Raw genomic sequence first — 24,376 nt, 5'->3', positions numbered from 1 at the left:
ATTAAAGTCTCCACTACCACTGTGTTGGAGTCTATCTGTGCTTTTAAGTCCTTTAGAGTATGTTTGATGGAATTGGGTGCACTGACGTTGGATGCATATAGGTTGATAATTGTTATTTCCTTTTGGTTTATTTCCCCTTTTATTAGTATGAAGTGTCCTTCTTAATCTCATTTGATCAATGTAAGTTTGAAGTCTATGTTGTCTGATATAAGTATTGCTACTCCTGCCTGTTTTCAGGGGCCACTGGCTTGGTAAATCTTCTTCCAGCCTTTCACTCTAAGCCAATGTTTGTTTCTGTCAATGAGATGGGTCTCCTGTAAACAACAGATTGTTGAATCTTCCCTTTTAATCCAGTTTGTCAAATGGTATCTTTTGATGAGGAAGTTGAGTCCACTGACATTCAGTGTTACTGTCCTCTCTCGGTTTTGTTTGCTTTCATCTTCTGAGTGCAGAATTCCTTGGTGAATCTTTTGTAGTTGTGGCTTTGAGGGTCATATATTGTTTTAGATTCTGCTTATCGTGGAAGATTTTTATTGCACCATCTATTTTGAATGATAGTTTTGCAGGGTAGAGTAAGTTATTTTCCTGCAGTGCCTAAAATACCTCACTCCATGCCCTGCTTGTTTTTAAGGTTTCCATTGAGAAATCTGCTGTGATTTTGATGGGTTTACCTTTATATGCTATTTGTTGTGTTTCTCTTACAGCCTTCAATATTTTTTCTCTATTCTCTGTGCTTGTTGTTTTAATGATAATATGCTGTGGGGAGGGTCTATTTTGGTCAAGTCTGTTTGGTGTCCTGGAGGCTTCCTGCACCTGAATGGGCAAAACTCTCAATATTTGGGAAATTTTCCGTTACTATTTTGTTGAATATATTATGAATCCCTTTTGCTTGGACCTCTTCTCCTTCTTCAATGCCCATGATTCTCAGGTTTAGTCTTTTGATGGAGTTGGTGAGTTCTTGCATATTCCTTTCACAGCTCTTGAGTTATTTAATTAACATTTCTTCAGTTTTCCCTTAATTTCTATTTTATCTTCGAGTTCTGAAATTCTGTCTTCCACTTGTTCTAGACTTCTGGAGTGGCCTTCCACTGTGTTTTGTGTTTCTGTTTGATTCTTTTTTCTGAGGTTTTCCATATCTTGGGTCCCTTCCTCTTGATTATTTTTTATTTTCATCTTAATTCATTTATCTCTCTATTTATAGTGTTTTCTGTTTCACTTTGGTGTTTATTTAGGACTCCTCTGAGTTCATATATTTGTTTCTGTGTCTTCTCATATTCTTTATTTTTGGCATCTTGAAATTTCTTCAGTGAATCTTGTACACTGGTTAACCACATCTAATATCTTTTCCCTGAAATTTTCATCGGTTTCTTCTTTGAGAGTCTTTTTGTGGGCATCACTGGGTTCCTTCATGATGTTTATCATTCTTTTGTTGGGGTCAGGAACTGGGTATCTGTTTTTCTTCATTTCCCTCTCAAACCTGTTTGTTCTGTCAATTTATGTGCAGGTAGTTTTGGAGCCAGCAGTGGTGGCGGTGAGAAATGGTGCCAAATTTTCTCAGTGTAATGTGGTATGGGGAAGCTTTCCACGAGCTATGGGTTCGTGATGTTGAAAGTTTGATTCTGGTTGATGATTTATTTCCTCTTGATGGAGGAAGGAGAAGAGAAAGAAAGAAAAAAGAAAAGAAAAAAAAATTTCTCTGGGGGAGGAGGGTTTCCCCAGGGCTTGACCCGCCTTGCTGGCTATGCAGAGGGTCTCAGCTATTAGGTGCAAGTTAAAGGCTGATTTGAGGGTCAGTCTTTGAATTTTTTCCTGCACCTAGTGTGATGGCAACTATTATTTTGGGCTATAAGCAGTCAGAATTACTCAAGTGTGGCTCCAACGTCTTAGGAAGATTTTTGGGGTCACGGAACTTAGCCTTTCTGCTTCCATACCCTAGTTGCCATCTTGGATCTCCCTTTGTTAAAGTTTTAGTGGGAAAGTTGAAATCATTATTGATATAAACTTGAGGTCTACAAATAACAATTGCTCACTAATGTAGTTTAATAAATTGATAAAAGTGAAACATTTTCTAAAATACTGTCTTTGGACTCAAACATTATGTATACCAAAATATTAACCACAACTAACAAGCCCCAACTTGCAAAGGTTGGTATTTCCAAAATGTTTTTACTCATCATTGATTGGCAGTCAGGACAGGCTGAACATCTCTAATCTGAACAGCAAAATTTGAAATACTTCAAGGTTTCAACTTTTTTTTTTTTGAGATGGGGTCTTGTTATGTTACCCAGGCTGGCCTTGAACTTATCAGTTCAAGAGATTCTTTTGCCTCAGTCTCCCTAGAAGCTGAGGCTGTAGATAATGCCAAAAGTTTGTGAACACTGATATGGCACTCCAAGATCTTCAATTATGGAGTATTTGGATTTTGAACTTTTGGGTTAGAGATGCTGAACCACTAGATATTCTAAAATCAAAAAGCAAAAAATTTGAAATCTGACACACTTTTATAAGCATTTTGAATAAGGACTACTCATATGGTATTTTACAGGATCATAAGTTCCTAGTAAATCTAAGAGTTACTGTAGCTCACATCACACTGGAAATATAAAACACAAGCCTCATAGTAACATTCCCCTATATCAAACTACCATTTATAACATTGTTTTTACTGTTTTAAAAACACTAAATTCAGTTAGCAACTGTCCCCCCTTTGGCACTATCTCTCCATAAGGGGATAGGGGGTGCCAATTCTGACAGATTTACTTGATGTTCTTTTCATTCATCAGTGGCCTACAGGATATAAACTTTCTGTGGTGGAAACCAAGGATGGCACTATGAATTTCCATTATTCACATCAACATTCCAAAGCATAATATTAACTTTGTTTGGAAGCTCATAAGTAAGAGGATTTTTTTTTTTTAATTTCACAAGACCAGTAGAAAGGAAAGAATGGCAGTGTTTCATTAATAGGTACCTCCTACTGCCACGCAGAACTTAACTGGTGTTACAGATTCAGGTTATTCTTCATTCTCATCTCAAATCTGAGTTACATAATTTACAGAAATCATCATGTTGAGTGAGATAAGCCAAACTCAAAAATCTGAGTATGTTTTTGCTAATATGTGAAATCTAGACCTAAAATGATGATAGTGGGACATGAGTGTAAAAGGGATACTGGGGGTGGGGAGCGAAGGTTGGCTGGAGGGGGAGGGGAAAGGACAGGGTACTGGGGGTAAAGAGGATCAAAGTACATTTTGTGTATATATACACACATATATGAAGTTAGCATAATGAAACATCAAAAACTGTTTGAAAAAGGTGTGGGGGGAGAGGTTAAGAGAATAGGGGGCAAACTTGTTCAAAGTACACTGTAAGCGTCTATGGAATTATTACAACGAAACTCCCTTGTATTATTAATGCATGTTAATAAAATAGTTAAAAGAAAATACTCATAATTATGGGAATTAAAAGATGGGGAATTTACATATTTCAACTAGAATGAACAGATTATTTCAATCACATATTCCTGATGGACCCTTATCCTTCATACAACTTTTTTTTGGGGGGGGGGGACTGGCGTTTGAACTTTTAAAATAGATGCTCTACCAATTGAGCCACACCTCTGTTCCATTTTGTCCTGGTTATTTTGGAGATGGGATCTCTAGACCTATTTGCCTGCACTGGCCTTGAACTGTGATCCTCCTGATCTCAACCTCCCAAATAACTAGGATTAAAGGCATGACTTACTAGTGCCTGGCTCTTCGTATCACTTTTTAGGATGTTGGCAAATGAGTCAGTCACCGGTGGCTCACGCCTGTAATCCTAGCTACTCTGAGGCACAGATCAGGAGGATCACAGTTTAAAGCCAGCCAGACAAATAGTTCACGAGACCGTATCTTGAAAATACTCAGTGCAAGCAAGGGCTGGTGTAGTGACACAAGTGGTAGAGCACCTGCCTTACAAGTGTGAGGCCCTTAGTTCAAGCCCTAGTACTACCAAACAAATTAAATAAATAAAATGATGCTGGCAATGAGAAGGAAAGTAAAGCATTTTCATAAGCAAAGAAAGCACAGAGATAGAATAAAATAATAAAACCCAGAAATTTTCCAACTTACTGTCATGAGGAACTGGGTCTAAGCAACAACATAAGAAAGCTAGCAGTCCAAGAAAAACACTGAAGGTAGCTGCAGCAGTAATTTTCACACCAAGCATAGCAGTTTCTAAATCAATGCAATTACATTTTTTTTTAAGTCTGGAATGACTAAAGCTGTTAATAAAAACATAGAAATATTATGACAGTTATCTGAGAACCCACACACACAAATAACTGTTACAAAGTTACCAAGCCACAATTTAAAAAATGCACAACCTATAAACATTTCTTACAGTGCATGTGAGAAGCTAGAGGCACATTAGTTTCAATGTTATCAAAAATATGTGATTCATATGGTAAGTTAAATATGGCTCCAACAGGAAAAAAACCCCAATAATTCTGTGACCCCTTACCGAATAGCCAATGGCTGAATGCCTAATGGAAAAAGATAGATAAAGAGAGACACCAATATAGCTGTCCCTCCCACAGTGATCCAAAGACCTGGGTTCAAGTCCAGATTCTGCCAGCAACGGGTTGTATAACAGTCAAATAACTTTGGGTATTCAGCTTCTGCACCTATAAATAAGAGGGTTAAGCTGGTTAGAGTCTAAGGGTTCTACCAGTTATAAACCTTAGTAAAACACCAGAAATTAATCCAAACCTCTCAACTATGACTAAAAGGTTATATACAAGCCACTGCACAAGAAAATGGCAAAGCTGCAATGTAACAAGGTATTGCACTAGCATATGCTAATGCCAAGCTGAAACAGCCAACTGTGACCTTTCATAAGGCTACTTAGACTCCAGCTCAAAAGCCCAAGTGTTACACAAAACAGAGTACCATTATGCAACAAATAAACCAATTAGTGAAGAATCAATTTTATTTAATGTATAGAAAATAGGATTTTTTGAAAACTTCAGTGATTTGGTATCATAAATACATTCTGGTCTGGGATACAGTAAAAGCACAGTTAATATTAAATGACTAGTTGTAAGACTTTAAATGTTTGCTAAGTAACTAGTATAACAATTACCTACACTTTGAAATGACAATGTTTATATTTAAGAGAAAGAGCTTTATATTTTTACTTTTACATCAAAATGTAAACATACTATAAAATAATACAGCTTTTTGAAGCAGTATGGAAAAGGCAATGAGTGTATAAACCTAAGCTTTAACTCAGTTGAAATAATTTATCATTAATTCAGAAGGATAGCAGATACAATTCCTCAAAAACACTTTATTTACTGTACCACAAAATTATATGGTAGATCATCACCATCATTGCCAACACCTTCTTCAATATTCATTAATGTCAATATTATGTGCAAAGCATTCATATTAAGGTTATATGAAATACGTTATAGCTCCTGTAGCTGAGAAACTTATAATCAAATAAGAGAAATAGGAGTATTTATAAACATGAGAAGCAATATTTGCAAATCTGTATTACTAAATATCAAATGAGAAGTCTGGATAATAAATGTTATGCTAATTCAGAGTAAAGAAAGCCCAAAGAGGGCTACAGTGCTCACAGCAGTTCAGGTACTGAAAGCAGAGGACTTGAAGCTAAGGACAGAAAACAAAACTACTTTCTATTCTTTGGAGACTTTTACTCTACCTTGTACTAGTTATGACTGTAAGTGATAAGTGAACTGAGTTGTATCAAAAGTGCACTCAACTAAAGGGCATTTAATAAAAAGCTAACATGAACAAGATATTTAAAGGGAAGTTTCTACTGAGAACCAAACACAATAAAAACAATGTTCCAAAGAACATTCTTAAAAATTTTACAGAAGACATTCTAAAAGAAAGGAGTGTTGAGGTGTGTTACTTCCTGCCCCCAATACTAGTAAGATGAGGCTTTGAGATTATAGGGTGAGTTCTGGAAATTTCTTTAGAAAGAGTTACGGTAACAAGGGTCCATGCTTGGGGAAGGGTGAAAGACGCTGTCCCACGGCAAAGCCTAGAGGGAAAACTCTGAGGAGACTACTTAAAGAGCTTGACAAATACATCAAGCACTTTGAAGACCTGGTACCTTAATACACCCCTAGAAAATGTGAAGGATGAGAAGTTGGATAAAGATGCATGTGAGAACAAGAGACACTGCTGAATTGGGACCACTACCAGAGTTTGTGTAAAGAAAGGTTGCTCCTTATGGACCAAATGTGAGCTCTATGGGAGAGAGACAGCACAATCTAGGGTAGAGTCAGCTGGGTAGAGTCACAAGGATATCCTGGAACTTGAACAGACCTTAACAAAATGAAGACAAAGGTAATGCCATGCAAGTGACTGAGGAAGGAGCCAGCAACCAGCCAGAATTTAGATGAATTTTCAGTTGTCAAAGAACTTAAGGTGAAAATTTCAGAGGAGTCACAAGTTCAAAGAATGAGCTTTAAACTTCTGCCAACATAAAAAAGACCAAAGTCAAAGTCAGTCCACCATTTAGCTTCTAATCAAGTAAAAAATTGTTGCCTCTCTTTCCTCTGGTTCCTTTTTCCTTGTCCATCTTTGGAGGGATCAGAAACCAGGAATGGCAAATCAAAGGAGGAAAAGTAGAAAAACTGGAGCAGAAAAAAAAAAGTCATTGAAGCCCCCTTCCTCAACTACTGGTTTCTCCCCTTGCAAGAGGCAAGGCTAAAGGTCAGCATGGGTGGGAAGGGAGCTTCATCTTTCAGTTTGGCCTGGAGTTTTTACTGCTGAAACTGGACATTTTAATCATTAAATTGAGACTTCTGTGACTTAGTTACTAAAGACTAATTTATATTATCTAAAAGCAACCAGAAAAATCTAGTTCATTCATGGAAGAGGATGAACCAGACTCACACATTAAATTGAAAGGGACAAAAATGATGTTTAATAATTACATCCCACTAGCCCTGATTCTCAACCTAATACATTTGCAGTCAACACTGGGTCAAGTATAGAAGTACACAAATGTGGCCTTATAAAACAAAACTGAACCCATCTAGCTTCCTGCCTATCCTGAGATGATTCAGCCATTAACAATTCTAGGGACGTGCCAAAACATAAGAATCTAATATTAATTCAAATATCTAATATTCATTCTAAAACTTGACATGAGTGGCCTAAATATGCCAGACTTCCTTTATAGGCAAAGACTATGTCTTTTTTCTTGCTCTATCTCTACCACTTAGAAAAGTCTCCCTTACATAAAACTGTTCTCCTTACCATAAGAAGGTTGAATAAATATGCATTCAGCCAAGCCTTTTTATTTCATTAGTTAAAAATACACTAAAGAACAAGCCAGGTGGTACACGCCTATAATCCCAGCACTTGGGATGCTGAGGTCAGCTTGTGCTACATAGTGAGACCCCATCTTAAAACACCAAACAATTATGTATATGTATGTATATGGACTGCGGTTTAGCTTAGTGATGGAGTGCTTGCTACAACAATGCAGAATGTGAAACCTTTAAACTTTGATATTGCAATAGGAGAAATAACTATATCTTTACAGTTTAGCAGAAAACCCTTCAAATAAATATATAATGCTATTAAATGCAGAAAGGATAACAGATTAGTAAATAAACTGTCATATATCCATACGATGAAATGCTATTCAGCAACAAAAAGGAACAAAGTATGTACGTGTGCAACAATACAAAGGCATCTCAAGAAAAACATATGTGAGATTCTATTTCTATAAAATTGCAAAAATGCAAACTAATTCATAGTGACAGAAAACCAGAGATTTTTTGGGTCTGGGGCTGAGGGGGAAGATGACTGCAGAGGGGAATGAGGGAAATTTGTGGACAGAAATGTTCTGTATCTTAGTTGTGGTTTCTCTGGTGTCAAAACTCACTGGTGTTAAAATCTGAACTACACACTTTACATGAATGAAGTTTAGGGGAAAAAAAAGAATAATGGAGTTGGGCATGGTGGCCTATGATCCCAGCATTTGAAAGGCAAAGGCAGTAGGATCAAGTTTGACATCTGCCCAGGTGTGGTAGTTCACTTCTATAATCTCAGCTACACAGGAGGCATAGGTAGGCGGATCACCATCTGAGGCCAGTATGAGACCTTATCTGAAAAATAATTAAAAGCAAAAGAAGGGCTTGAGGGCGTGGCTCAAGTAGCCTGGCACCTAACTAGCAAGCTTGAGGCCCTGAGTTCAAACCACAAAAGCACCACCAAAACAGGAACAATAACAATGATACTTTTGTAAATGCCACAACATATCCCCACCCAGCACAACAATAAATAACAATAATAATAATAAATAAAAGAGTGATGCCAGCCTGGGGTACATATGGAGACTCTATCTCCAAAACAAGCAGAACTCTTTTTTAAAGGAGAGAGAAGTATTTTAAAAATATAACTGTTATTATATAATACATATTCTCAATAACAGCCTACTATGTCTCACTAAAACAGGCATCATCATCCCTATTTTATAGCTTAGGGAACTGACACTGAAGGTTTAGTGACTTGTCAGGGTCACACTACTAGCAAGTGGTAGAATGGGAATTTTAATTCAGTGCATGTCACATTCCCAAGGAATGTCCTTATTTACACTGTTAATATAAATATACTTGACTTCTACTGATGCCTTCCCAAAAGAAACCATATCCTATTTTAAGATTAACTTTATAAGATCTAATTTTTTAAATATAAGCTATTATCAGGTTCCAACCATAATTCTATTTAATATACCTCTGTGGTATGAAATTTTACATACTATAGTAAAGTTGCTAACTAGCTACACACACACACACATTCACAAGGCCATGCTTGTAATACAGTATTTACAATAAGCGTCTGTGAATGTAAATTTTGATAACTTCCAGAATGGTACCTAAAAGAATCTGTTCTTATTTGAATGTTTTCAGATACTGAAGGGAACTGGCTGCCAGAGTCCTATTATGGGACTCTTTCATTCTCAGGCTTTATCTTACAAATATAAAGTCAAGAGGCAAGGGTAAGAAGTCCTGGATATTTCAGTGTAGCTCAGGGGTAATCACCCCTGACCTGGCATGATTGTGCCACCCCTCTTCCACCCTGCCCTGCCCCGGGAACATTTGGTTATGTCTACAGACATGTTTATTTTCACCGCTAACTGAGCAACAGAGGGTGCACAACCGGCACCGGCTGGGTAGTGCAGGGATACTGCCAAACACTCTGCGGTGCGCCGGTCAGCCCATCAACAAGCGGTGCGCCGGTCAGCCCATCAACAAGCGGTGCGCCGGTCAGCCCATCAACAAGCGGTGCGCCGGTCAGCCCATCAACAAGCAGTGCTCCAGTCTACAACGGCAACTGCACTACACTGAGAAACAGGAGCACTGGGAATAAATATCTGAAGTGCTGACACACACATGGGGTGGTGAGAGTGTTTAGAAACTGTTACTACAAACACTAAATCAGAGTCCAAGTAACACTCAGCAGAGATTAGGTGGAGCATTCAGCAGTGGGGGAGCCCTGGCACGGGGCACGCCTCTCATTAGACTTGAGGTGGGTAGTGCAAAGAGAAACTGATACCACAGTCCACTCAATATCCCTTCTTCACCAGCGGTGCTGAACTGTTTTTTTTCTGACAAAAGAACAGGAAATTAAAAATGTTATAGCAAGGACAAAAGTACGAGAAACAGATCCTAATGAACACTACACAGTATCAGTACCAATTTATGGGTGTTTTTATTACTTACAGAGAACTCCACAGGGTTTAATCTAAAATGGATGTTGTGGACCCAGCACAAGAAAAAATCTGAATAAATATTCATGTGCTTTCCTCTGGACATCAGTATTCTGAAGATCGAATGCTATTGCAGGAGGCCTGGCTTTTAGCCTTCAACTGTTTCAATGCACACTGCTGTCTTTCTAGACTTTCCTGTCTCTGAATTTGAGGACCCTCTGTCACAAGACGAAATAGTAAAAACTGGAATTGTAGCAACCTCTGAGATGGTGCTCACATAGAACAAACAAGACAACAAAACAAAGAACAAAAAAGAAAACTTCATAAAATGTTGCCTTGCTTTTTGCATGTTGGAGTTTTACTGTTATTTACCTGCACCTTTTCTTTTTTGATTCTCTTTGTCCCTCGTTCTTTAGTCCTGTCATGTTTTTTTCTATCTCCAACCACATTTCTTCACTGAAATCTTTTTACCCTCTTTTCATCCCTTTTCAGTCTCATTTCTTCCTCTATCAATTCTAATGCCTTATTTTACTTTCTCGCAAAGTAAAAATTATATGTTGGGAATTTGGGGGTTGTATCAGACTTCAGAGGTTAATGGCAGTAAGCCCCTCAAGGCACCACCTCTCTTCATCACACCAACACTAGGGATCCAGTTGTTGTCACTTCTAACTTCCAGAAACCACAAATCACTTCTCAAAGGGCACTGCAAGATTGCTAGCAAGATCTAAAAGGAGCAGTGCAACCAATCCGAATTGCTTCTGCTTCAGAAACCAACTCTTCCTTACCATTAACATTAACTAAATGAGAAAAAGAACTCACTAACTCGGGTACCATCCTAAACTACAGTTCGCCAAATTTACAGGCTATCTCCTCTTTGAAAATTATCTTTTGATCAAATGAAACGCTTACCTAAATGCAAACACGGTGTGATTCATCTAATAAGACTTATTTGACTTTTTCTCGGGATAAGGAATGATTCATTAAATCCCCCAAATGTCATGCAAGGTACGTTTTACCCTCCTACATTCCTCGGAATAATCTCAGAAAGTTTATTCTCTCCTTAACTGTGTAGCCAATAACAGATGTCCATTAATTCCGAGGATTCGGGTCACATTAGGTAAAACGGTCCTGTACTTACAGGGTGCCTTGGTATGGTGCCTCGTGGAGCCTCGCAGACACAAGCGAGTCACAGTTAAGATTAATTACCAGGGTGAAACAGGGAACACAAACCCTAAATTTGCTCTGGGCTGGCGTAGCCCTAAAGAGCCACGAGGTGCAAGTCCCATACATCCAGCCTTGCAGTGGTAGGGTCAAGTTCGAATCTACTGTCACCAGCCTTCCTTCCGAAGTTCACATGGGCGGTGGCTTCTCCCGAGAACCCCGCGATCAGCTCGGGCAGGGCGCACCCCTTACCTTGGTGAGCTGCGCGATCTTCTTGCTCATTTTCAGGTGCAGGTCCTGGTTGTAGTCCATGCCGTGCCCGGTCGCGAATTTGGCTGCCCCTGTCGCCGAGCCGCCGTAATAGTGCTGCTGCCAGCTCATGCCTGGGGTCGCCATCTTCCCGACCGACCCCGGCTGGGGCACCTGTCCCCGGGAGGCCCGCGGAGCGACGCCGTCTGGGAGGCCAGGGGCGGGGCGGCCGCTGCCCCACGCGACGCCCGGGGTCCGGGCAGCCTCGACCTCAGGTGCGCTCCCCCCCGACCCGATTACCCCACGCCCGGCCCCCTCCTTCCTGAGACGGGGCGGTCTCGCCGGTCCGGAGCGGCGAGCGACACCAGCTCGGGGCGGACGCCCGGGTCCCGCAGTCGCCACCCGGGGCCGGGCCCTTTGTCGCCCGCTCCTCAGCTCGCGCCTGGCGGGGGCGTGGTGAGCGGCGCGGCTCCCTGCGTCCCGACCGCAGCCCGCACCCGGGACCCGGCGAGGCGGCCGCCGCCGGGGTTGCGGAGGGAGGAGGAGACGGGGCGAGCTGCAGCAGAGGAGGGCGGGGACCCGGGCAGACGCCGAGCCGGGCTGCCGTTACCAGGGCTCGCGGCGCGCGGCCCGCGGAGCGCGCGGGGTTGGCGACGTCATTTCCCCGCAGCCAAGCTCCGCCCCGCGCCCCGCGGCCCCGCAGCCCGTGCGAGCGCCAGGCGACACGCGCAGCCCTGTGCGTCCCCCCGGGGGAGGGGACCGCTTAAGCCCCCGCCCGGCTGGCGAGCCCCGTGTGCTGAGCGCGCAGCCTTCGGTCGTGATCACCTTCGGTTAGCAAAATGCCTGACGCCCCACAGAGTCCTTCCACGTGCATCCTCGTGTGTGCGGGGACCCAAGAACAGGTGCGCGCTCGCATGCAATTCCCTAACGACGACCTCAGCTCCGGAGACATGGCTCGAGGAGTAGCGGGGATCCGTTAATCCCTGCCCTGACTGTTCCTTCCAAATACACGCAAGTAGGATTATTACTATGTGCCAGACCGCTGTCCCTCATTCAATGCCAGGTGTGTGTGTTGGGGGGGGTCTATAGTCAATTGCACCCCTTCTCCCCAATTAATGGAGCCTGATACAATTCTTTATGAAATCTCCTTCACTGGGAGTTAGTAAGAATAGGACTAAAGTGGTAAAGAGGAGATGGAACAAGACGTAGCCTTAAGGATTTGGGGCTGCGCCAAAATTTATCATTATTTGCACTTTTAACCTGCCTAAATGTACTAGTCCCTACTAATTTTCTCTTAGTATCTCTGCTTCTGCAGGTCAAATGAGTTTTGCTTTTTTGTTTGTTTGTTTGTTTGTTTTTTAACATACTTATATCCTGTGTTGAAGTAAATGCACCATTTCAGGGTAATGTGAATACGAACACTAAAATACAGAATTGTATCTATTTTTAAAAAATCTGTTCTCCGTGCAGTTTTGCAGAACTGAATTACCCTACTTTATTTAATTGCTCTTTAGCATGCAAGTATCCATCATATACATCTGAGAATTTTAGCAGATTGAATTAAGGACCAAATTAAAGTGTCTGAATGTGATAAAATCTAAACAAGGCAAAGATTGACTAGGACCCTGAAATATTTCCAGATCTGTTGGAATTTCAGAAAGGAAGACTGAAATTGGCTATATCTTTTCCTGGAAGCTAGGTATTTGATTGCCTATTCTCCCCACCCCCCAACCACCACCACCACTAGACCTTCCAGAAAATAAGTTGTCTATTTCCAAGGTTCCAAATAAAGCAGATGGCCAGAAACAAGTATCATGCACAATTTTGCTCTTTTCTTAAGCACTAATGATTAAAAGACGTTAAGAGAATTAGGAATTAATTACAGAATTTGTGTTATTTCATCAAATTCTAGGCAGGGAAGATTCACAATTATTTTAGAACTCTTGGAAGTCTATTATGTTCCAAACAGAGCTATATGCTCGAAAGTTTCACTGAACTTATATAGCTAAGTCTTGGTAGGGCAAAGAAGGTATTTTGTTTTTGCTGCTGTGATATAGTGAAAAGAACATAGGACTGAAAATAAGAAAACCCATGTGTAGCCTCAGCTGAGTCACTGAACTTGTGCTGAACCTCAGAGCCTTTTCTGAAAAGACACAGTTTTCAGCCCCTTCCAGCTCTGATTTGGAAGTTAAAGATGTGATTTTGGTTCACTGTAATTTACTCTGAACCCCATTCAATGAGGTTCTGTCATCAAGACATGGAGTAGCCCAAAAGGACCCTTTTCCTAAAGTCCATGCTCAAAAGACTCCCAGGGTCATTCACTGAATTTAATATTTTTGCCCTTACTGAAAATGGTTAAGACAAGTGATTTGATAGAGAATTCTATTTGATTTTTATGCTATTTAATAAAATAATACATAGAAGCATAGAGAATAATGTACTCATAATCCCATCACCTAAAAGCTCACTTTTAAAGAATACAATAAAGGAGGTATACAATAGGAGAGAGAAGGTAGTTCCTGTTTCTATCATGAGATCATTTATGCAGAAATATTTATTGAATTTCTTTTGAGCTCCAGGTTCCGAGGCTGCTATGGTGACTAAGAATTAGTATCTGTCCGGAAGAAGTTAACAGTGTAGTGAAGAAGACAGACAAAGAATAAGGTGCAACACAGTGAGGTAAATGTTCAAGGAACTCCGAGAGGAGCTTAAGGTAGCCTTGGGGTGTCAGAGAGGCTTAATAGCACACAAAAAGGTGGTGCATGATGGGCTTCTGAAGGAGGCCTTTTTTAGGTAAAGGGAATAGAGAAGGTATGCCATACGCTCTGGGAAAAGCAAAGACAAAGCCCTGGAGATGAGAGTATGACCTATTTAGGGAATGGCAAGTGATGCAATGTTTGAATAGAGTATCAGAACATGAGGTAGAGCAGGTCTCAATAGTATTCATGGATGGGACAACTTATGTGCCTTGACCATGGCACATGCAACTTTATTCTGAAGACAATTATAAGCTTGAAGGGCCTTACACAGGCAAAATAAAATATTCAGACTATTTAGGAATTTATTGCTTTATTCAGGTGAGAGATGATGTTTGCTGACCTAAAATATGGCTGTGAGAAGAAAGAGAAAGGGATGGACATGAAACATCCATAAGGAAAAACAAACAGGACACTGTGGCATTGAGGAAGAGAGAGCAGTCAAATACTCTACCTGATACAGGGAACAAGGGACAGGTTGGGGAAAATAGATTCATGGTGAAATACATTAACATTTGGTTACCTGTGGGACATCTTTGTGGAGATATTCAGTTGCAATTAAATATAGGAGATGTAATACAGTTTCAAACTAGAATACAACAGAAGATAAATAATAATTTTAACAGCAGATCAGAAACCACAAGTATGTGAAAGATAGCATCATTCTAACTCTACTTTCTGGATTGTTAAAAAATGGTGAAGGAAGGGGTAGAAGGAGAAAGTAGTGGTGAAGGTGACTACAAAGGCTGACTAAAGATGGAGCTAGCACAACTGTTTCCAGGAGGGGTCCTAGCAGGCAATAACATGGTTATAAAATTTAGTAAAAATGTATAAAAGTAATATTTTTAATGTTTTCTCTTAAGCCTCCAAAATTATGTATATTTCAGGCCCAGAAAACTGAAGTTAATGCCAGTCAATATCAACTAAAGTTAAGAATTAAATTAGGACTGAAATGTGAGTTCAGATGTCAGTGGACAAGCTGGATGTGGTAGCATGTGCCAGTTGTCACAGCTACTTGGGAGGCTGAGGCAAGAGAACCACTTGAGCCCCAGAGTTTAAGACCAGCCAGACAACATAGTGAGACCCTGTCTCAAAAAAGAGAAAAGTAACACATGTTAGTGGACCAAAATCAAAGACAGCAAGGAACAAGTAGATTAAATTGGACTTTGTCAAAATGTAAAACTTTCATGTGCCAAAAGACACTGTCAAGAGAATGAGTGGCTGGGCATGGTGGTACACATGTACCACTTCTGTAATCCCAGTTACTTGGGAGGCAGAAATTAAGAAGATTGTGGTTCAAGGCTATCCTGGGCAAAAGTCAGTGAGACCTCAACTCAAAAACAGTGCAGTGGTGATGCACTTCTGCAATCCTTTACTTAGGAGGTAGAGGTAGGATCACGGTCTGAGGCCAGTTCAGGCAAACTTAGCTTAAGACACTAGCTGAAAAAATGAAAAGCAAAAAGGACTGTGTGTGTGTGTGTGTGTGTGTGTCTCAATTGGTAGAGTGCTTGCCTAAGTGTGATGCCCTGAGACTAATCCCCAAGTACTGTATGAGAGAGAGAGAGAGAGAGAGAGAGAGAGAGAGAGAGAGAGAGAGAGAGAAAGAAAGAATGACTTAGATGTGAGAAATATTTGTAAACTATGCATCTGATAAAGTATTAATATCTGGACTATATAAACAGCTCTTAAAACTAAACAACAAAAAAAGCAACCTGATTAAAAATGGACCAGGAACTTGAACTGTCATTCTTCCAGAGAAGACATATAAATAAGCACATGAGAAGATGCTCAACATCACCAGTAGTTAGGGCAATTCGAATGAAATCCACAATGAGATGCCCCTTCACACCCATTAGGATGGCTCCTATCAAAAACAAAGCAAACAAATAAGCCAAAACCACAAAATAACAAATGTTGCATGGAATTGGGACCGTGTGCGTTACTAGTTGGAATGTAAAATGGTGTAGCCACTGTGGGTTCCTCAAAATCATTAATATAGAATAACCACAGGAAAGCAAGTCCATTACTAATATATATATTATATATATATTAAAGATACTGTAAGCAAGAAATTAAAGATATTTGTGCATCAAAATCACAAGCAGAATTATTCCCATTATTCATAGTAGCCAAACAGATGGAAGCAACCCAAGTGTCCATTGAGAGATGAATGGATGAACAGAATGTGGTGTACACACAGATGGACTTTAAAGGCATTATGTTAAGTGGAATAAGCCAGACACAAAATAGACAAATACTTTAAGATTTCTAGTATAGTCAAATTCATAGAGACAGAGGTACAATGGTGGGAGCCAAAGGCTGGATGTGAGGAGAATGAGTTGGTGTTCAATGATTAGAGTTTCAGTTTGAGCAAATAAAAAGGTCGAGTGATGAATGGTGCTAATGGCATCATAATAGTGCACATGTCCTTAATCTACTGCATTACAGGCTTAAAATGATAAATGCATATATCACAATAAAAATGATAAATGTATGTACCACAATAAAAAAAAGGAAACTGTGGTGCAGAGAACTGTCCAACACCTTTGCTGCTGAAATCAAAAGCAGTGGCACAGGACACCAAAACTATCTCTCACAGTCTACCCCTTGGACCTTTCAGATCATTTTACTCTATATAAAAGCCATCCCGTCACCAAATTTTTAACATCATAGCCATCCTCTAACTCTCAAAAGTTCTCAAGATGGGAAGAGTTAGGGTTGCTCCTTCTGTAACTTCCCCAAAGGCCATAATTGATGTTCATCACATCCCTTTTAGATTTTTACTACTCATTCTATACATTCCTTATCCTTTGTGAGACCTTCAGCTGATAGTAACTATTTCTTTGAGGAATCCACATTTTTGGTGAGCTTGCCTGTGTCACGTTAAGGTCACTACTGAATTTTTTGTATTCAGTGCTTTCATCAGGCATGGAAGGACAGAGTACTTCCACTAAATCTTTGAGACCTAGAAATATTCCTTCCTGCTTCCATTACTGAGAAATCCTACATGCTGTTGATAGCCAATTACTCTGCCAGTATAAAAAATGCCTTTCTTTGTCTTCCAACCCTTTGGCATGAGGAGCCAGAATGAGCAGATGGTAGTGATAGTCCTGTGAGAACTTTACGGTGTCCTCTTGTAAAAGGGAGTCTCATTGGTTTATCCCCAACAATTAACATGACCTGTAATCTAACATAGCCTGAGGATATAAGAATAGGAAGCACAAATTCTGCTATGGGATCACCAAATATGATGGTGAGAGGAGCCATTCCTATTTCTCCACTTTGGTTTCCAGACTTACATATTCTAGCTGTTATGTACACAGCACCATATAAGGCAGTCATTGACTCAAGCCTTTACTAAATTGTGTAGGACAACTCCCAACCATTCATTGTTGTCCCTTAATAATCCATCCCAGCAGCCTATCAGATTAACTACTTTTGGATAATGTAGTATATAGTAGGAACTATAGTCTTCTTATCTTCTTGTACCGCCTTCACTGTGGGTCCTTTGGTTCATAGTGTAATGCAAGATTGTCATATCTGTAAATAAAGCATTCCATAAGCCATCAAATAATAATCCTAGAAGTGACACTCATAGACAAGGAGGCCAAACACATTTATAAAATAGGAGGCAGTTCCAGTAAGGGTGATTAATTCTCTTCTTTTTCAGAGGAGGATAAGAGAGCAGATGTAATTAGTTTGCCACTAAGTGCCTGGCTGGTATCCTTAAGGGTTGGTACTCTATTAAATGCTTGGCATTGGTCTTTGCTGCTAACATGTCAGAACTTCCGTAGAAGCAACATTAGTCATGCTAGTTTGGTGAGAGAAGGGAATACTATTGGGGCCACAAATGGCCTCCAAACCTTCCAATAAGGCCACTATGCTCATGGGTCCATTGCACTAGCATTTTTGGGGTGCCAAGAATAGAGGCTGGGTGACATCTACCTGACAGGATCCATTTACTTGATTGTTAAGAGCCTCCTTGTTGACAGGTGCTGTCCAGTGGACAATAGTATGACACATGAAGATGTGCATGTTTGTTTCTGCTCCTATATGTACATCCACATGACTCTTCACACTTGATGTTATAATCTTTCACATTCTAGTACCCTAGTCAAATTGTCACTATTGCACAGGAGACCATGTATATTTTCTACATCAGATTAATTCTTCCTTTATATGACAAGTATTCTGTGCCATGGTCCTCACCATTGACTTCTAGGGTTACTTGTGAATGAGGTATTGTGTGGCCAAAGACCACTTAAATTGTATTGAACTATTTCATTTTTAAAATTTTCACTAGCATAAATTAATTCTACAAGGGGGTTTCATTGTGATGGTTACATGCATGCATAAATTCACCCCATCTGTATTACTCTTTCTTAACCTGTTTTAGTGGGTTTCATTATGCTGTTGTCATACATACATATATAATATATCTTTAACCAAGGTCACCTCCATCCCCCTTTTTTTTCCCCCTCCTCCTCCAAAAGGTTACCTCCCCCCCACAGTCTCACTTTTATAATCTTGTCATATTGTTATTTTTTTAGGTCTAAATTCCACATATGAGTGAAAAAATGCAGAAGAATCACTTCATTTTTAAAACAGGCCTGCATTTTTCTCCTCCATCAGTTGATCACAGGGAATATCTCATGAAGCCATAAATGTGGAATGGTGGAGAATCACAGTCACAACACTCATGGAATGTTGGTGGCATGGGAATCTGTTCATGAAACTTACCTGTGCCCTGTGGACTTGCTCAGGCCTCTTCCTTGGTATATCATTTTCACCATTTGATGGATGGTAGCTGTACATGCACTTATATGATTTGATAACATACAGCTCAGAGTGGGCATCTACAATTGCAGTTTTTTACATTCCATATTCAGGGGTTCAGTCTCTAGGAGGACCCTGTGGTATACAAGAAGCTGCTTTCAAACAGTGAGTGGGTCTCTGAAGCGGAAGGCATGGCTTGACTCTGAATCCTGGAGCTCTAAGTTGCTACTCTTGTACTGGATAGCTCTGACACTCCCAAGTCTGTTGGATCATGTTCGTATCAACAAGAAAGCTTGCATTATTTCCTGAATCTGCTGAGGAGTCTTCTCTTGGTTTGGGCCTCACTTGACACTAGCAAACTTCTGAGTCACTCAATAGATAGGTTGCAGCAGTGCCCTCCACGTGGAACTGCTGCCTCCAAAATTAAGAGACCAAATTTGTGCAGTATCCCTTCCTAAATGTGAGGGACACAAAGTACTATAGCTAAGTACATTCATCCCATTTATGTCTTATTTATTTATTTATGCAGCTTGATAATGTACCTTTCCTTAGATCGGGCTTCATCTTCAGTAATTGAGTTCTGGATCTGATAACTAATTGGCTTTGATCTGGAAATTCAACATTATGCTTTACTATTGTGTTTGCTGATCCTTGCCCACTGCATACCTGCTTCCGATTTTTTTTTCTGGCTATAGAAGTCAAGTAATAATTTCTGAGTTTACCTGTCTGTCTCATCCTTAGGAATACATTAGCCATTACTACAAATCCCTAAGATCCCAGCACTCTAATTACCCCTCTAGTCTTGTGTCTTATACTAAATACACCCACCTGATATTTAATATACCTGCACTCTAAAATTATGCAATTTTTCTTCATTCCCGTGGACTCCATGGAGCCCCATTCTATCATAGAGTTTGTTTTCTATGAACTCTGATTCATTCAAGAACACCATGCCACTGTCCTTTTTAAAAATATTAGTGCAAGCGAACATGGTGGTTCACATCTATAATCCAGTATTTGAGAGACTGAGGCAAGGGTCGCAAGTTCAAGGATAATCTAGGTTCCATAGCAAAACTCGATCTCAAAAAAAAATAACAGAAATACAATAAAGTATGCTAGAACATGTTTTACTGCCCTAATGAAGGGAGTATCCTAGGAAACCTAGGCAATGGGTCTGACATTAAAAGCTCATTACAAATTCCCACCTCCTTAAGCCTTCTGACCTATTTCTTAAAACTCAAAGGTCTCTGACATCTCTGCATCACTGTTATGTCCAAGTTTCAAGGGACCTTCTTAACAGTGTATTGGGGCAAATTCCAGGTGTTTTTGACAGGGTTTTAAGCCCTACGTCAGAGGAGAATGACTTTCACCTCTTCAGCCTTAAATCCTACTCATCCTATTCAACTTAACACCCTCAAATTTATCACTGTAGCTCTGCTTTTCTGTCCAAATTTTTCTGTAACTCTTTCAGTAGGTTATTTCTTCCCACAGTAGATACCATACCTTCTGTGTTTAGATACGCTGGGACCTGACACATCAATCTGCAAGCGATTAGGGCAGTCAGTGGAGGGGATCCAGGGACAAGGAGCACTGTCCTTGCAAGGGGAAGGAGACTGGCTTCTGTGGCCTCCATGATTGAACAGCATCCAGGGCATAAGGTCCTCATCCATTTCTTCACAGATCTGTCATCCCAAGTCTCAGGTTCCCACTCTTTTTTTTTTTAAAATCAAGGTAAAAAAATCTTTGACATAGGATGCCTTCACATTCAGTTTTCTTTGCTATTCTGCCATCCTTCAAATTAAGTTCTGAACCTGATTTTTTAGCAGACTACCCTTTTTTATACAAGGTGTCTTTACTTGCTTTCATAGAATAATTTTGGCTTTCACAGAATGCCTTGAATTATGAGTTGGTGGAACTGAACTGGCATTCCTCAAGGCTTCTAAGGCAACTCGCAAAAGCTTATCAACTGCACTACTCTTATAATAAACATTGCCCCTTTTCATTTCAATATTAGATATTATACAAACAAATCTTCCCCTTCCACCACATCTGTTCCACACAGGTGAGAGTTTAAAAATTACAACAGAGGTTATCAGCACCACAGTTTCCCCCCGGTGAGGGAGTTTTTGTTCCCATCTGACTAGAAAATAAACCATTTCCAGAATGGGTCAGTTTTCTTGGGGGGTACATTTGGTATTACTGTCTTAGTTGGGGGTCTCCTCAAAAGCAGAGCCTGAGGTAAGGATTTGCATTTAAGTGATTTATTTTACAGACTACAGAAGAGAGGAAGGTGGGAGGATAGTTATTGAGAGAAGACTGAAAAGTCAGTAAACAGTATTTTTCTGAGCTAACTACCACTGTGGGCAACTGGGCTCAAGCCTTGTGAGGACCCATGTGGAATACAGTTGTCCCTGTTAAGAAAGGGAGGCTGAAACTTTTATCCTCTGGCTTTATTGCCCCATTGGTTGAGGTTTCCCCTAGGGACATTCTTCCCTATATTTTGGGCTTGCCCTGAACACCTCTATTTAAGCTACCACTTCTTCAGAGAAAGGCTTGGCAATGAAAGAGAGATAAAGAAGGCACTTGTGGTAGTACCCAATCAGCATGCATAGAAATGTCCACTACAGCTGTGGCACAAGTCACTGATGGACTGAGTGGAGCAGCATGAGTTACTGGGAGAATGTGATTCATTACCAAAGCCAATAAATAGGCTCCTAGTCTCTTTTGATTAAATATCCCCATCTCTTCCTTGCTAAGAACCCTAACTTATTATCCCTATCCACTCCTCCTAGGATAGTCTGGGTCTTTTCAGAGGCACTGTGAGAAGAAGCAATCCCACATGTGTTTTATAACTACTACTGAAGTTGGAAGAGACCCTAGCAGTAGGGTTGGCTATTTCCTGTCAAGTTTTTTTCCACCTTAACTTACTGCAAAAAGAACTACAAGTGAATTGTTAGTTGGTCTATCCAATCCCTCATTCCTGGCTTCAAAATCTGGTGTCCAGGAGACAGACATTTGCTCTGGCTTTTGTGACACTCTCAGAGATGATATTAAAATGTCTAGATGATAAATAATGTAGGGTTTTTTTATTCTTTTGTGAACTTCTTTGGGTCTAGTGGAGGACGGGTAGGCTGAAGTAGCTAGAGGTTGACTCTTCTGGGGTTTCTTCTTTACTGTGGCTTCTTATCTGACTTTGGACTTTGGTATGACTCTTGTTTGTACTTGAACCTATCTCTTTTTACCACTCCTCAAAGCAATTCTTGGGTCATTTAAAAAGAGTTCTTCAGGCCATATGCCAAAAATCAGCCATTTAAGGTAGTGCTGAGCAAGTTAGCTGAAATTAGACACTAGAGCTAGGACACAGGAGCCCCTGGAAACCTCCATTATGAACCCCCCATAACCTTAAATGGTGGAACAAAAGAAAAACAGGATGGACCAAATAAGGACACTAGTAGGACTAGGGCATGACCAATCAGAATGTTACAGACACACACAGCTAATTGAAATGCTGCTTTCTGCACACCTAATTAGCATAGAGACTAAACAATGGCAATGCTCTGGAAAAATAGATAAAAATCTTAGACCATGTCACTTCTCTAGCAATCCACTTGAGACCCCTCCCTTTCCATGGGAGGTTTCATTCTTTCTCTTAATAAATCTCTCTACCTCTGTACTCACCCTTTGTTGTCTGTGAAGTTCATTCTTCAGCTTCATGAGAAAAGAATCCAAAATGCTAACATTCCCTCTGGCTAAACACCTGAGCTAGCAAGGTTGAGTGAGGTTTTTGGTCCTGCACAAATCTCCCATTACAGTACCATTTGCTGCCAGAGGAAAAGGTATGCCCACTGTGTATTCTGAATCAGTGAATTGAGAACATTCTTCTCAGTTTATTGTTTTTATAGTCTCATTTCTTCTGACACTTGTTTTCTTCCCTGCCCCTGGAGCTCTCTTCAAGCTACTGACATCTGGGATTTGCAGATTTTGCAGTGTGGTACTAGTTTGTACACATTGGAAGTACTGTAAAACAATGCACTAGAAAGAATAAGAGGAAAGGAAATGATAATGCTGCTGTATATTAGAATTGTTACTGCTTGCTAAGCTGAGATTTGACATGGAGTGACAGCACTATCTAAATATTTGGATACACATTTGTCTGTACTTCCTAACATCAGTCACTCTCTTCACCCCTACTTGCTCCAATCAGGTATGGGCCTGTCCCGCTCATTGGTAGACATGGGCTAGTCTCCAGGCAGTCCATCCAAGTTTAGAACGTGGAGATAAAGCAGTGCATTTTGCATAGTCCTACTTGAAGCTTCTTCTCTTTTCTCATTTGTAGATTTTACTATGTCATCTTGGTGAAAAATGGGGTTAAGAAAGAGGAACTCGAGGAGTACAAAGTGTGGGGGGCAGAAAAGGCAGTAATAAGAGTCAGATTTAGAAAAATTATGTCTAAGGGCATATTGGGGTCAGGGCAATGATGACATTTATCTTGCATTTGTTCCATCTAGTGGTTCACACTGTTTTATCTCACCTCTGTCTCATGACTGGTTTTATTCACACTTTTTCTAAAAATGTTTATTCAATTTACTTAAGTAAAAGAGCTTAGTTTTCATTTCTCCACTGCTGTTCTTCTTTTTCCTGTTCTACTCTCCAATTTCTTTTGCTAACTTTATAAAAAGATTAAAATCAAAGAGTGACACAAAATGTTGAAGTACCATTCACACACATCTGTAAAAATAAGTTTTACATATCAACATAACTGCATTTTAAAAATATCTAAGAAACAGGTTCTGAGACAAGGATTTGGGTGCAAGCAGTTTATGTAGGAGGTGATCCCAGGAAGCATGGTGAGGGATAGGGGAAATGAGATAGAAAATGTCAGGAGAAAGGCCAAAGATTGTTCACTGTTTCTATTCAAATTATTGCTGTGAGCAGTTGGGATTCAGTATCACTGTGCCTCCTCTGAGAGACTGTATAAAACTCATTTGAAATTTTCTCAATAAGAGGCAAGGAAGTGAAGGGTATTTACCCATCGAGAAGTTATTCCCCAGGAAATTAACTCCTTGGGATCCCTCATGCAGAGAGAAATTTGAGAAAACACTGGAAGTAAGCAAATTGTTTATCCAAACACAGGTGACCTCTGGGGTAGAATGAGGGATGTGAGCTGGGTACTCACATTAACCAGTTGCATATTTCTAGCTAAATAAAACATTAATTAGCATTTTTTTCTTTCTATGTGTTTTTTTCTTCTTAAAATATTAAAATTTAGCAAGTCACCAGCTGCTCATGCCTATAATCCTAGCTACTCAGGAGGCAGAGGTCAGGAGGATCGTGGTTCAAAGCCAGAGCAAATAGTTCATGAGACCCTACCTCAAAAATACCGAACACCAAAAAGGGCTGGCAGAAGAGTGCATGCCTAGCAAACAGGAGGCCCTGAGTTCAAACCCCAGTACCACCAAAAAAACACATTAAGTTTACTTCCCTATAACTTTGTTGTTTTTCTAGGCTCTATGATGGTAGTAATACCTTACAATGTCTCACATTTCTTACAGTGCACTTTCATATTGATGATCTCATTTAATATCAAAACAATCCTTGAGATAAATATTGCTAGCCTTACTTTACTGTAAAAGAACTGTGGCCAGGATAAGTTAAGTATTCCCTCATAAACCCACAAAGAAGGAAAGTTG

At 40.1% G+C, this 24,376-nt stretch overlaps 1 protein-coding gene and 1 long non-coding RNA gene across 11 annotated transcripts in view; one reads left to right on the top strand and one right to left on the bottom strand.

Annotated features, from left to right (window-relative positions):
• The window catches only part of Fam184a (family with sequence similarity 184 member A), a 123,841-nt gene extending 112,093 nt beyond the window's left edge, over positions 1-11,748 (bottom strand). For 4 of the 8 annotated variants that reach the window (XR_012448776.1, XM_074075592.1, XM_074075559.1 and 1 more), the window contains exon 1: positions 11,158-11,748. Coding sequence is in view for 7 of the 8 variants with exons in the window: in XM_074075592.1 (XP_073931693.1) it covers positions 11,158-11,301 (144 nt within the window). In the remaining variant the exon portion in view is untranslated. The remainder of the gene's footprint in view (positions 1-11,157) is intronic. The other 4 variants (XM_074075568.1, XM_074075561.1, XM_074075587.1 and 1 more) reach the window with 2 other exon arrangements.
• A 118-nt stretch (positions 11,749-11,866) lies between these two features.
• LOC141423986 (uncharacterized) overlaps positions 11,867-24,376 on the top strand; it is a 60,980-nt gene continuing 48,470 nt past the window's right edge. For all 3 annotated transcript variants that reach the window (XR_012448772.1, XR_012448768.1, XR_012448771.1), the window contains exon 1: positions 11,867-12,217. This is a non-coding gene — a long non-coding RNA (uncharacterized lncRNA). The remainder of the gene's footprint in view (positions 12,218-24,376) is intronic.

This window comes from Castor canadensis, chromosome 1, assembly GCF_047511655.1.
Source record: "Castor canadensis chromosome 1, mCasCan1.hap1v2, whole genome shotgun sequence".
Lineage (NCBI taxonomy): Eukaryota > Metazoa > Chordata > Mammalia > Rodentia > Castoridae > Castor > Castor canadensis.
The sequence above is the reverse complement of the archived record's forward strand: the minus strand, read 5'-3'. Positions and strand labels throughout refer to the sequence as shown.